The sequence below is a fragment of the Salvelinus alpinus genome, chromosome 14 (assembly GCF_045679555.1).
Source record: "Salvelinus alpinus chromosome 14, SLU_Salpinus.1, whole genome shotgun sequence".
Lineage (NCBI taxonomy): Eukaryota > Metazoa > Chordata > Actinopteri > Salmoniformes > Salmonidae > Salvelinus > Salvelinus alpinus.
The window spans coordinates 44,775,012-44,790,215 of NC_092099.1; the positions used below are offsets into that span (position 1 = coordinate 44,775,012).

The 15,204-nt window shown below is 49.5% G+C and overlaps 1 protein-coding gene across 1 annotated transcript; it reads right to left on the reverse strand.

Annotated features, from left to right (window-relative positions):
• Positions 1 to 1,248: 1,248 nt before the first annotated feature.
• Positions 1,249 to 3,409, reverse strand: LOC139538252 (uncharacterized). Its single transcript, XM_071340102.1, has 3 exons — positions 3,401 to 3,409; positions 1,968 to 2,844; positions 1,249 to 1,370 (listed from the first exon to the last, which is right to left on the reverse strand). The coding sequence occupies exons 1-3, from the start codon at positions 3,407 to 3,409 to the stop codon at positions 1,249 to 1,251; spliced, it is 1,008 nt and encodes a 335-aa protein (XP_071196203.1).
• Positions 3,410 to 15,204: the final 11,795 nt, after the last annotated feature.

Below are 15,204 nucleotides of genomic sequence, written 5' to 3' on the forward strand. Positions count from 1 at the left end.
GGGGAAATCCTAATGGTAGTCATAGCAGGGGGAATGTCATGTGATAGAGGATGCCCTCATTGCAACAATAAACACACACACACACACACCTGAATAGTGGTGTCAAAACACCATGCAGGTTTACAGCCCTCTGCTGTTCACAGCCAGAGAACATTTTCACCTTTTTTTAAATTTCAAAGTCTAAGAGCATAAAAATAGAACGACTTTAATGTAGGAGGAATTAGCACCGTCAACAGGTGGCTAGGCGTACAACTACACCTCTCATTATCAGAGTGACGACGTTGCTCTAGTCTACTGCAGCTCTCTGTGCCAAGGGACTGATTGGAAAGCTTTCGACACGTTGAGGTAAACTGTCTGACCTAGCTGCGCTGAGTGTCTTCCATTGCATGGAGAGTAAAACTCTAATTTCCATGTACTTGCTCTGTTGGCCCTCTGTTCCCATTACAGTTATGAGATAATGATGTTTATCTTCACTTCGGAGGACCATAGAGAGAGAGAGAGAGAGAGAGAGAGAGAGAGAGAGAGAGAGAGAGAGAGAGAGAGAGAGAGAGAGAGAGAGAGAGAGAGAGAGAGAGAGAGAGAGAGAGAGAGAGAGAGAGAGAGAGAGAGAGAGAGAGAGAGAGAGAGAGAGAGAGAGAGAGAGAGAGAGAGAGAGAGAGAGAGAGAGAGAGAGAGAGAGAGAGAGAGAGAGAGAGAGAGAGAGAGAGAGAGAGAGAGAGAGAGAGAGTCAGAGAGAGAGTCAGAGAGAGAGTCAGAGAGAGAGTCAGAGACAGAGAGGATAGGAGAGGGGAGTTGGAGAGTTGTTGGAGCTGTTGGAGAGTTGTTGTGGAATATTCTGGAAATTCTGTCAACTCTGTACCTTCTTTGCAACGTAACCTCCAAAGCAAATGGAGACATTTGACATAACTGCAGACAACACAGATTATGGAGTATGTTTCCCTTAGTTTGTTCATCAGGCTGACCCCTGACCCCTGACTGCTCTGTTACTTCGTATATATTTTAGCATTTTCTTCCCTGCAATTTTTTAGAACTCTCTGAGGCCCCCTTTGGGTCCCAGTTTGAGACGTGCCTGCTGTGAGTGTATGTGTCTGTCCCTGTGGTGTCTCTGCTTGTCTGTCTGTCTGTCTGTCTCAGGGTTTAGGCCATGCCGGAGAGCCATCTGCGAATGTGTGGCCAAACTTTACAATGCTAATGACAGCGCCTGGAGGCTACGGAGAAGACCTTACAAGATGCTTCATCATCTCTTATTTATTCATCTGCTAATCCTGCCTGGTGTTCCAAGGTAAACATGTATATCCCACGCCGGCCAAGGGGCTGTGGGGCTGTGGGGCTGGGGGGCTGTGGGGCTGTGGGGCTGGGGGGCTGGGGGGCTGTGGGGGCTGGGGGGCTGTGGGGCTGTGGGGCTGTGGGGGCTGTGGGGCTGGGGGGCTGTGGGGCTGTGGGGGCTGGGGGGCTGTGGGGCTGTGGGGCTGTGGGGCTGTGGGGGCTGGGGGGCTGTGGGGCTGTGGGGGCTGGGGGGCTGTGGGGCTGTGGGGGCTGTGGGGGCTGGGGGGCTGTGGGGCTGTGGGACTGGGGGGCTGTGGGGGCTGGGGGGCTGTGGGGCTGGGGGGCTGGGGGGCTGTGGGGGCTGGGGGGCTGTGGGGCTGTGGGGGCTGTGGGGCTGGGGGGCTGTGGGGCTGTGGGGGCTGGGGGGCTGTGGGGCTGTGGGGGCTGGGGGGCTGTGGGGCTGTGGGGGCTGTGGGGCTGTGGGGCTGTGGGGCTGTGGGGGCTGGGGGGCTGTGGGGCTGTGGGGGCTGTGGGGGCTGGGGGGCTGTGGGGCTGTGGGACTGGGGGGCTGTGGGGGCTGGGGGGCTGTGGGGGCTGGGGGGCTGTGGGGCTGTGGGGGCTGTGGGGCTGGGGGGCTGTGGGGCTGTGGGGCTGTGGGGGCTGGGGGGCTGTGGGGCTGGGGGGCTGGGGGGATGTGGGGCTGGGGGGCTGTGGGGCTGGGGGGCTGTGGGGGCTGTGGGGGCTGTGGGGCTGGGGGGCTGTGGGGCTGTGGGGGCTGTGGGGGCTGGGGGGCTGTGGGGGCTGTGGGGCTGGGGGGCTGTGGGGGCTGTGGGGGCTGGGGGTCTGTGGGGGCTGGGTGGGCTGGGGGGCTGTGGGGGCTGGGTGGGCTGGGGGTCTGTGGGGGCTGTGGGGCTGGGGGGCTGTGGGGGCTGGGGGTCTGTGGGGGCTGTGGGGCTGTGGGGCTGGGGCGCTGTGGGGGCTGTGGGGCTGTGGGGGCTGGGGGGCTGTGGGGGCTGTGGGGCTGTGGGGCTGGGGGGCTGGGGGGCTGTGGGGGCTGTGGGGCTGTGTGGCCTGTGTGGGCTGGGGGGCTGTGTGGGCTGTGGGGATGTGGGGGCTGGGGGGGCTGGGGGGGCTGTGGGGGCTGTGGGGCTGTGGGGGCTGGGGGGCTGTGGGGGCTGGGGGGGCTGGGGGGGCTGTGGGGCTGGGGGGGCTGTGGGGGCTGGGGGGCTGGGGGGTCTGGGGGGGCTGGGTGGGCTGGGGGGCTGTGGGGGCTGTGGGGGCTGTGGGGGCTGGGTGGGCTGGGGGGCTGTGGGGCTGTGTGGGCTGGGGGGCTGTGGGGCTGTGGGGGCTGTGGGGGCTGTGGGGCTGTGGGGTCTGTGGGGCTTTGGGGCTGGGGGTCTGTGGGGCTGTGGGGGCTGTGGGGCTGGGGGGCTGTGGCGCTGTGGGGGCTGTGGCGCTGTGGGGCTGTGGGGGCTGTGGGGGCTGTGGGGCTGTGGGGGCTGTGTGGGCTGTGGGGGCTGTGTGGGCTGTGGGGTTGTGGGGGCTGTGGGGACTGTGGGGGCTGTGGGGCTGTGGGGTCTGTGGGGAGTTCAGTTAGAAACACAGGTGAGGATGGAAACCAAGGGATTGACTTAATAATTATTGTGGTGGCAATAGCCCCCACAATAGAATGGCATTGGTTGAAGCTCAATGTTAAATTCTAATATCCCTACCATCATATCTAAGCCAATATGACACCAATGTCAATGACAATTTGCTAATCAACTTGATTGGAGGTACACAACACACTCCCCGCCTCTTGTCATGAGCAATATGGCCGTCACCAAGAACCACATGCCAGATATTATAACAGGGTCGTTAGTATTAGGACAAAAAGTCAATTTCTTGCCCCGACCTAATCTAGGCGTCAGAGAAAAATGAGACTACAGCCTCCATTAAGTGACTATTAGACTTGCCACGTTTCGGACTGAATACGTTTGTAGGGGAAACATTTTTTGATGACGTTTATAATTTATCGCTCTCACATGCTAATTTCTGTCCATTAAAAACCAACAACGTGTTTTTAATTGGGAAGAAGGAATTGGTCTGAAGCCGAAAAAAGGAAAATAAAATTAATGCGCACCTCAATGCTTACTCCACCCATGCTATACCAAGGTTCTGCAGCACACAACTTTGACCCCGGTAGCTATTTTGGTCCTTCTCAAATAGCCTAATTCATACTCTTCAGTGGAATAATGGACTTTACAGCGTCCTGCTATTAAAATAATATATACTGGTATATTGCTACAATTTAAGGCCATGTGGAAAACAATAATGCAGGCTGGTGGTGTGAGAACCCGGGTCTGGGCGGAGGAGATGGAGTCGTTGTTTGTGTACATCAGTAAGTTGTTGTATGTAATTTACATGTCCTTTGGGTGGTGGACCATTCTTGATAAAAACAAGACACTGTTTTGAGCGTGAATAACCCAGCAGCATTGCCGTTCTTGACACACTCAAAGTCTCAAACCGGTGCGCCTGGTACCCACTACCATACCCAGTTTTTCCGCTCAACCCTTTTACTTGATTGTTGAATTAAGGCCAATACTTGTTACTTACAACATCATGCTAATCACATTAGCGCACGTTAGATCAACAGTCCTGGTGGGACCAATCCCATAGAGGTTAAAATAAAAAAATGAAATATACATATCCATCAGTATTCAGACCCTTCACTCAGTACTTTGTTGAAGCACCTTTGGCAGCGATTAAAGCCTCAAGTCTACTTGGGTATGACGCTACAAGCTTGGCACAGCTGTATTTGGGGAGTTTCTCCCATTCTTCTCTGCAGATCCTCTCAAGCTCTGTCAGGTTGGATGGGGAACGATGCTGCACAGCTATTTTCAGGTCTCTCCAAAGGTGTTCGATCGGGTTCAAGTCTGGGGTCTGGCTGGGCCACTCAAAGACATTCAGAGACTTGTCCTGAAGCCACCCCTGCATTGTCTTGGCTGTGTGCTTAGGGTCATTGTCCTGTTGGAAGGTGAACCTTCGCCCCAGTCTGAGGTCCTGAAAACTCTGGAGCAGGTTTTCATCAAGGATCTCTCTGTACGTTCATCTTTCCCTCAATCCTGACTAGTCTCCCAGTCCCTGCCTCTAAAAAACAGCCACACAGCATGACACTGCCACCACCATGCTTCACCGTAGGGATTGTGCCAGGTTTCCTCCAGACGTGACACTTGGCATTTAGGCAGAAGTGTTTAATCTTGGTTTCATCAGACCAGAGAATCTTGTCTCATGGTCTGAGTGTCCTTTAGGTGCCTGTTGGCAAACTCCAAGCGGGCTGTTATGTGCCTTTTACTGAGGAGTGGCTTCCGTCTGGCCACTCTACAATAAAGGCCTGATTGTTGGAGTGCTACAAAGATGGTTGTCCTTCTGGAAGGTTCTCCCATCTCCACAGAGGAACTCTGGAGCTCTGCCAGAGTGACCCTCGGGTTCTTGGTCACCTCCCTGACCGAGGCCCTTCTCCCCCGATTGCTCAGTTTGGCGGGGCGGCCAGCTCTAGGAAGAGTCTTGGTGGTTCCAACTGTCTTCCATTTAAGAATGATGGAGGCCACTGTGTTCTTGAGGAACTTCAATGCTTTGTTGGTATCCTTCACCAGATCTGTGCCTTGACACAATCCTGTCTCGGAGCTCTATAGACAATTCCTTCGACCTCATGGCTTGGTTTTTGCTCTGACATGCACTGTCAACTGTGGGACCTCATATAGACAGGTGTGTGCCTTTCCCAATCATGTCCAATCAATTGAATTTACCACAGGTGGACTCCAAACAAGTTGTAGAAACATCTCAAGAATGATCAATGGAAACAGAATGCACCTGAGCTCAAATTCGAGTCTCATAGCAAAGTTTCTGAATACTGATGTAAATAATGTATTTATGTATTTTATTCAATCGATTTTAGAATAAGGCGGTAACATAACAAAATGTGAAAAAAGTCTAATAGTTTCCGAACGCACTATATATCAAAATCAAATCAAATGTTATTTGTCACATGCGCCGAATACAACAGGTGACATTGTGTCACCTTACTGACAAGCCCTTATTAACCACCAATGCAGTTTTAAGAAAAAGTAAAAAATAGATACTTAAAAATAAAAAATAAAAGTAACACATAATTAGAGCAGCAGAAAAATAACAATAGCGAGTCTATATACAGATGGTACCGGTACAGAGTCAATGTGCGGGGGCTCCAGGTTAGTTGAGGTAATTTAGGAAATATGTACATGGACACTAACGGTCAAAAGTTTTAGAACACCTACTCAGAGTTTTTCTTTATTTTTACAATTTTCTACATTGTAGAATAATAGTGAAGACATCAAAACTATGAAATAACACATATGGAATCATGTCATTAGTGGGGCCTGGGGAGTGAGAGTGGGGTGTTGGGGTGTAATGACTGGGGAGAGAGAGGGGGGTGTTGGGGTGTAATGACTGGGGAGTGAGAGTGGGGTGTTGGGGTGTAATGACTGGGGAGAGAGAGGGGGGTGTTGGGGTGTAATGACTGGGGACTGAGAGTGGGGTGTTGGGGTGTAATGACTGGGGACTGAGAGGGGGGTGTTGGGGTGTAATGACTGGGGAGAGAGAGTGGGCTGTTGGGGTGTAATGACTGGGGAGAGAGAGTGGGGTATTGGGGTGTAATGACTGGGGACTGAGAGTGGGGTGTTGGGGTGTAATGACTGGGGACTGAGAGGGGGGTGTTGGGGTGTAATGACTGGGGAGAGAGAGGGGGGTGTTGGGGTGTAATGACTGGGTACTGAGAGGGGGGTGTTGGAGTGTAATGACTGGGGACTGAGAGTGGGGTGTACGGACTGGGGACTGAGAGGGGGGTGTTGGGGTGTAATGACTGGGGACTGAGAGGGGCTGTTGGGGTGTAATGACTGGGGACTGAGAGTGGGGTGTACGGACTGGGGACTGAGAGGGGGGTGTTGGGGTGTAATGACTGGGGACTGAGAGGGGGCTGTTGGGGTGTACGGACTGGGCTGGGGGGGCTTTATCCCTACAGCTATTAGGAGGTAATTAAGTCCTAACACCACAGAGCCTCCCATGGCTACTATAACACAACTGCAAATGGAAAGCTTACAAGCTCCTTTAGACGGCAGGACAAATTGAATGGAACTCATTGGGCTTTAGCCATTATTCCAGCGGACCCATCTGGCTGGGGAAAGAGAAAGGGGGATTTACTGGAGGTTGTGAGGGGTTGTGGTTGGTTCGCTGCGAGGTGTGTGTGTGTGTGTGTGTGTGTGTGTGTGTGTGTGTGTGTGTGTGTGTGTGTGTGTGTGTGTGTGTGTGTGTGTGTGTGTGTGTGTGTGTGTGTGTGTGTGTGTGTGTGTGTGTGTGTGTGTGTCAGCTCCTCTTCAACAGGCAGCTTGAAGTTTGCTTTTGCCAACCTGTTCTCTGATCCTCGGGGGTCAGGCAGGGGGGGCGTGTGTGGGGGGGAAGGGGTCAGGCAGGGGGGCGTGGGGGGGTACAAGGGCATTACACCCACAGATTTAAACAACAGCACAGGGATGAATATATTTCTGCCGAGATTCACACGCTATAGGAGCTCCAGATGCTTAGCTAAAGAAAGAAAGTATCCTATCCATACTGTTCTGAGACCTGCTGCTATCTATCCATACTGTTCTGAGACCTGCTGCTATCTATCCATACTGTTCTGAGACCTGCTGCTATCTATCCATACTGTACTGAGACCTGCTGCTATCTATCCATACTGTACTGAGACCTGCTGCTATCTATCCATACTGTTCTGAGACCTGCTGCTATCTATCCATACTGTTCTGAGACCTGCTGCTATCTATCCATACTGTTCTGAGACCTGCTGCTATCTATCCATACTGTTCTGAGACCTGCTGCTATCTATCCATACTGTTCTGAGACCTGCTGCTATCTATCCATACTGTACTGAGACCTGCTGCTATCTATCCATACTGTTCTGAGACCTGCTGCTATCTATCCATACTGTTCTGAGACCTGCTGCTATCTATCCATACTGTACTGAGACCTGCTGCTATCTATCCATACTGTTCTGAGACCTGCTGCTATCTATCCATACTGTTCTGAGACCTGCTGCTATCTATCCATACTGTTCTGAGACCTGCTGCTATCTATCCATACTGTACTGAGACCTGCTGCTATCTATCCATACTGTTCTGAGACCTGCTGCTATCTATCCATACTGTTCTGAGACCTGCTGCTATCTATCCATACTGTACTGAGACCTGCTGCTATCTATCCATACTGTTCTGAGACCTGCTGCTATCTATCCATACTGTACTGAGACCTGCTGCTATCTATCCATACTGTTCTGAGACCTGCTGCTATCTATCCATACTGTTCTGAGACCTGCTGCTATCTATCCATACTGTACTGAGACCTGCTGCTATCTATCCATACTGTTCTGAGACCTGCTGCTATCTATCCATACTGTTCTGAGACCTGCTGCTATCTATCCATACTGTACTGAGACCTGCTGCTATCTATCCATACTGTTCTGAGACCTGCTGCTATCTATCCATACTGTTCTGAGACCTGCTGCTATCTATCCATACTGTACTGAGACCTGCTGCTATCTATCCATACGGTACTGAGACCTGCTGCTATCTATCCATACTGTACTGAGACCTGCTGCTATCTATCCATACTGTTCTGAGACCTGCTGCTATCTATCCATACTGTTCTGAGACCTGCTGCTATCTATCCATACTGTACTGAGACCTGCTGCTATCTATCCATACTGTACTGAGACCTGCTGCTATCTATCCATACTGTTCTGAGACCTGCTGCTATCTATCCATACTGTTCTGAGACCTGCTGCTATCTATCCATACTGTACTGAGACCTGCTGCTATCTATCCATACGGTACTGAGACCTGCTGCTATCTATCCATACTGTACTGAGACCTGCTGCTATCTATCCATACTGTTCTGAGACCTGCTGCTATCTATCCATACTGTTCTGAGACCTGCTGCTATCTATCCATACTGTACTGAGACCTGCTGCTATCTATCCATACTGTACTGAGACCTGCTGCTATCTATCCATACTGTTCTGAGACCTGCTGCTATCTATCCATACTGTTCTGAGACCAGACCTGCTATCTAGCCATACTGTTCTGAGACCTGCTGCTATCTATCCATACTGTTCTGAGACCTGCTGCTATCTATCCATACTGTTCTGAGACCTGCTGCTATCTATCCATACTGTTCTGAGACCAGACCTGCTATCTATCCATACTGTTCTGAGACCAGACCTGCTATCTAGCCATACTGTTCTGAGACCTGCTGCTATCTATCCATACTGTTCTGAGACCTGCTGCTATCTATCCATACTGTTCTGAGACCTGCTGCTATCTATCCATACTGTTCTGAGACCTGCTGCTATCTATCCATACTGTTCTGAGACCTGCTGCTATCTATCCATACTGTTCTGAGACCAGCTGCTATCTATCCATACTGTACTGAGACCTGCTGCTATCTATCCATACTGTACTGAGACCTGCTGCTATCTATCCATACTGTTCTGAGACCTGCTACTATCTATCCATACTGTTCTGAGACCTGCTGCTATCTATCCATACTGTTCTGAGACCTGCTGCTATCTATCCATACTGTTCTGAGACCTGCTACTATCTATCCATACTGTTCTGAGACCTGCTGCTATCTATCCATACTGTACTGAGACCTGCTGCTATCTATCCATACTGTTCTGAGACCTGCTACTATCTATCCATACTGTTCTGAGACCTGCTGCTATCTATCCATACTGTACTGAGACCTGCTGCTATCTATCCATACTGTTCTGAGACCAGCTGCTATCTATCCATACTGTACTGAGACCTGCTATCTATCCATACTGTTCTGAGACCTGCTGCTATCTATCCATACTGTTCTGAGACCTGCTGCTATCTATCCATACTGTACTGAGACCTGCTGCTATCTATCCATACTGTTCTGAGACCTGCTGCTATCTATCCATACTGTTCTGAGACCTGCTGCTATCTATCCATACTGTTCTGAGACCAGACCTGCTATCTATCCATACTGTTCTGAGACCAGACCTGCTATCTATCCATACTGTTCTGAGACCTGCTGCTATCTATCCATACTGTTCTGAGACCAGACCTGCTATCTATCCATACTGTTCTGAGACCTGCTGCTATCTATCCATTCTGTACTGAGACCTGCTGCTATCTATCCATACTGTTCTGAGACCAGACCTGCTATCTATCCATACTGTTCTGAGACCTGCTACTATCTATCCATACTGTTCTGAGCCCAGCTGCTATCTATCCATTCTGTTCTGAGACCAGCTGCTATCTATCCATACTGTTCTGAGACCTACTGCTATCTATCCATACTGTACTGAGACCTGCTACTATCTATCCATACTGTACTGAGACCTGCTGCTATCTATCCATACTGTTCTGAGACCTGCTGCTATCTATCCATACTGTTCTGAGACCTGCTGCTATCTATCCATACGGTACTGAGACCTGCTGCTATCTATCCATACTGAACTGAGACCTGCTACTATCTATCCATACTGTTCTGAGACCTGCTGCTATCTATCCATACTGTACTGAGACCTGCTGCTATCTATCCATACTGTACTGAGACCTGCTGCTATCCATCCATACTGTACTGAGACCTGCTGCTATCTATCCATACTGTACTGAGACCTGCTACTATCTATACATACTGTTCTGAGACCTGCTGCTATCTATCCATACTGTACTGAGACCTGCTACTATCTATCCAAACTGTTCTGAGACCTGCTGCTATCTATCTATCTATCTATCTATCTATCTATCTATCTATCTATCTATCTATCTATCTATCTATCTATCTATCTATCTATCTATCTATCTATCTATCTATCTATCTATCTATCTATCTATTATCTATCCTTAAGGTTCAGTGTCATGTCAGACTAGCTATTCATTGTTACATAAAAATGCAACATTTAAATTGACAAATAAATGAATTGTTAAACCATCCCATCTGGCTGAAGATTGCACAGCTTTACCCACCGTGGGTTAATTTGCTAAATCTTTGAAATCGAAAAAGTATTTTGCAAGTACTACTGTATGTAACAATGTGTTTACCCACAGAGGTACACTATAGTCAACAATGTTACTAAAGTTTTAGTTCCAGATTGAATGTAAAATAAAACGTGAAATAATATCCAATGTTCTTATTTTCAAAGTTTTATTGCTAACGTGTGGATCGATCACAGTAAAACACTTGCTATTCCGAGAGTAACAAGGAAATCCTCCCTGGCTCTGTTGAATGACAGCGATATAACCATAGAGATCCTATCACATTCCTAATTCTATGGATATAACTCTCTCCTTACTGTTGTTTCGTGGTCCTGCGATACAATAGGTTAAAGGAGCCTAATGACCAATAATCTCCCATCCTTAATGGGGCGCCATTGACTCAACAACAGGTAGAACAAGGAGAAACAATAACAGGCAGTACAACAATGGAGTTCACGAACAGCAGCTCCACCATGGGAAGAGCCCAGCCTGTCCCCATTCTGGGGTTATTAACATCATATGGAGAGAGAGAGAGAGAGACCAGCCTGTCCCTGTTCTGGGGTTATTAACATCATATGGGGAGAGAGAGAGCCCAGCCTGTCCCTGTTCTGGGGTTATTAACATCATATGGAGAGAGAGAGAGAGTCCAGCCTGTCCCTGTTCTGGGGTTATTAACATCATATGGAGAGAGAGAGAGCCCAGCCTGTCCCTGTTCTGGGGTTATTAACATCATATGGAGAGAGAGAGAGAGCCCAGCCTGTCCCTGTTCTGGGGTTATTAACATCATATGGAGAGAGAGAGAGTCCAGCCTGTCCCTGTTCTGGGGTTATTAACATCATATGGAGAGAGAGAGAGAGCCCAGCCAGTCCCTGTTCTGGGGTTATTACCATCATATGGAGAGAGAGAGAGTCCAGCCTGTCCCTGTTCTGGGGTTATTAACATCATATGGAGAGAGAGAGAGCCCAGCCTGTCCCTGTTCTGGGGTTATTAACATCATATGGAGAGAGAGAGAGAGTCCAGCCTGTCCCTGTTATGGGGTTATTAACATCATATGGGGAGAGAGAGAGCCCAGCCTGTCCCTGTTCTGGGGTTATTAACATCATATGGAGAGAGAGAGAGCCCAGCCTGTCCCTGTTCTGGGGTTATTAACATCATATGGAGAGAGAGAGAGAGCCCAGCCTGTCCCTGTTCTGGGGTTATTAACATCATATGGAGAGAGAGAGAGAGTCCAGCCTGTCCCTGTTCTGGGGTTATTAACATCATATGGAGAGAGAGAGAGAGCCCAGCCTGTCCCTGTTCTGGGGTTATTAACATCATATGGAGAGAGAGAGAGAGCCCAGCCTGTCCCTGTTCTGGGGTTATTAACATCATATGGAGAGAGAGAGAGTCCAGCCTGTCCCTGTTCTGGGGTTATTAACATCACATGGAGAGAGAGAGAGTCCAGCCTGTCCCTGTTCTGGGGTTATTAACATCATATGGAGAGAGAGAGAGCCCAGCCTGTCCCTGTTCTGGGGTTATTAACATCATATGGAGCGAGAGAGAGTCCAGCCTGTCCCTGTTCTGGGGTTATTAACATCATATGGAGAGAGAGAGAGAGCCCAGCCTGTCCCTGTTCTGGGGTTATTAACATCAGATGGAGAGAGAGAGTCCAGCCTGTCCCTGTTCTGGGGTTATTAACATCATATGGAGAGAGAGAGAGTCCAGCCTGTCCCTGTTCTGGGGTTATTAACATCATATGGAGAGAGAGAGAGAGTCCAGCCTGTCCCTGTTCTGGGGTTATTAACATCATATGGAGAGAGAGAGAGCCCAGCCTGTCCCTGTTCTGGGGTTATTAACATCATATGGAGAGAGAGAGAGAGTCCAGCCTGTCCCTGTTCTGGGGTTATTAACATCATATGGAGAGAGAGAGAGAGTCCAGCCTGTCCCTGTTCTGGGGTTATTAACATCATATGGAGAGAGAGAGCCCAGCCTGTCCCTGTTCTGGGGTTATTAACATCATATGGAGAGAGAGAGAGCCCAGCCTGTCCCTGTTCTGGGGTTATTAACATCACATGGAGAGAGAGAGAGAGTCCAGCCTGTCCCTGTTATGGGGTTATTAACATCATATGGAGAGAGAGAGAGAGCCCAGCCTGTCCCTGTTCTGGGGTTATTAACATCAGATGGAGAGAGAGAGTCCAGCCTGTCCCTGTTCTGGGGTTATTAACATCATATGGAGAGAGAGAGAGTCCAGCCTGTCCCTGTTCTGGGGTTATTAACATCACATGGAGAGAGAGAGAGAGCCCAGCCTGTCCCTGTTATGGGGTTATTAACATCAAATGGAGAGAGAGAGCCCAGCCTGTCCCTGTTCTGGGGTTATTAACATCATATGGAGAGAGAGAGAGCCCAGCCTGTCCCTGTTCTGGGGTTATTAACATCACATGGAGAGAGAGAGAGAGTCCAGCCTGTCCCTGTTATGGGGTTATTAACATCATATGGAGAGAGAGAGAGAGCCCAGCCTGTCCCTGTTCTGGGGTTATTAACATCATATGGAGAGAGAGAGAGAGTCCAGCCTGTCCCTGTTCTGGGGTTATTAACATCATATGGGGAGAGAGAGAGCCCAGCCTGTCCCTGTTCTGGGGTTATTAACATCAGATGGAGAGAGAGAGAGCCCAGCCTGTCCCTGTTCTGGGGTTATTAACATCAGATGGAGAGAGAGAGAGCCCAGCCTGTCCCTGTTCTGGGGTTATTAATATCATATGGGGAGCGAGGGTGTGTGTGAAATTCCTTCACTTTCATTCCCCTCCTCCACTCCCCTCTGGCCCCTCCACCCCTCCCCCCACCGCTCCCCATACCACACATACACACACACACAGACACAGACCTCTGCCCCACTCCAGTCGCAGCGACAGGTTGGAGTTTGATTGTCAGCTTGGCGTGCCCTCTCCGTCACCTTCTTGGCCTTCAGTAGGTATAGAGCACCATGCTATTGTCCAGCTCTCTGCTCTCAAAGAAAAACACATCTCTTTCTCTGTCTCAAAGAATGACACCTCTCTGTCTCTGCTCTTAAAAAATAACATCTCTCTGTCTCTGTCTTAAAGAATGACACCTCTCTGTCTCTGCTCTTAAAAAATAACATCTCTCTGTCTCTGCTCTTAAAAAATAACATCTCTCTGTCTCTGTCTTAAAGAATGACACCTCTCTGTCTCTGCTTTCAATGTTTTTCCCTCTGTCTACTTGCACACACAGACACACACACACACACACACACACACACACACACACACACACACACACACACACACACACACACACACACACACACACACACACACACACACACACACACACACACACACACACACACACACACACACACACACACACACACACACACACACACACACACACACACACACACACACACACACACTCCTCCTCTTAGCCTCCCTAACCTGACAGATGGGTTGCAGTACAATCCTCGTTATCGTCAAACAGTTCAGAGGTCTAACCCAATACTGAAGGTCAACAGATACACAGCGGTTTAATGTGTCTAACTACGCTAAGCCCTCATGCCTCTCTTTCGTCACCTCTATTTCTCCCTCGTGTTGTTTACCTCTTCAATCACCTGTTTTCTAATGACTCAGAAAACAGTAACTTGCAGATTAAAATGTGTATTTCACTTCACTATAGTTTGTGGATTCTAGTGAATTTGTGAATATTTTATTAGGATCCCTAATAACTAACGCGATAACGTCAGCTAATCTTCCTAGTGCCATTTCCTAATGCACAAAAGAGTTGTGCCAAGTGCTATTTAAAATGTGTCCCATTGTCTTTTTGTCTAGAACCCGTGCAGAGAGTGATTTCACTGGGTACTGTTGTGTTTCAGAGGTTTTGGCTGTATCAGATTTGCATCATGCCTTGTGGATAGCGGAGGATGTTCAGCTGGGCATCGGGTTGAGCTCAGAGGAAGGTATAGCAGCCCTCCAGCTGACTAACAGAGGAGAAACAGCAAGGGAAGAACAGGACACTAAAGGGACTGCTCACTGTCAGTCAACAAGTGGCTAGGCATGGTGTGAGCAGACGCCTGGGGACATATTACTGATGTTGAGAGTAGAAGAGGTAGGGAGGTAGAACCGGAGGAAGAGGTGGGAGAGGAAGAAGAGGTAGGAGAGGTAGAAGAGGAAGAAGGGGTAGAAGAGGTAGGAGAGGTAGAAGAGGTAGGAGAGGTAGAAGAGGAAGAAGGGGTAGGAGAGGTAGAAGAGGTAGGAGAGGTAGAAGAGGAAGAAGGGGTAGAAGAGGTAGGAGAGGTAGAAGAGGAGGAAGGGGTAGAAGAGGTAGGAGAGGTAGAAGGGTTGGAGGAGAGGTAGAAGGAGAGGTAGAATGAGAGGTAGAAGAGGTAGAAGAGGTAGACGGAGAGGTAGAAGGGGTAGAAGGAGAGGTAGAAGAGGTAGAAGAGGTAGGAGAGAGAGGAGAGGTAGAAGGGTTGGAGGAGAGGTAGAAGGAGAGGTAGAAGAGGTAGAAGAGGTAAAAGAGGTAGAAGAGGTAGAAGGAGAGGTAGAAGAGGTAGAAGAGGTAGGAGAGAGAGGAGAGGTAGAAGAGGAGGGAAGGGGTAGAAGGGTTGGAGGAGAGGTCGAAGAGGAGGAAGGGGTAGAAGGGTTGGAGGAGAGGTAGAAGAGGAGGAAGGGGTAGAAGGGTTGGAGAGGTAGAAGAGGAGGAAGGGGTAGAAGAGGTAAAAGAGGTAGAAGAGGTAGAAGAGGTAGAAGGAGAGGTAGAAGAGGTAGAAGAGGTAGGAGAGAGAGGAGAGGTAGAAGAGGAGGAAGGGGTAGAAGGGTTGGAGGAGAGGTAGAAGAGGAGGAAGGGGTAGAAGAGGTAGGTAAGGTAGAAG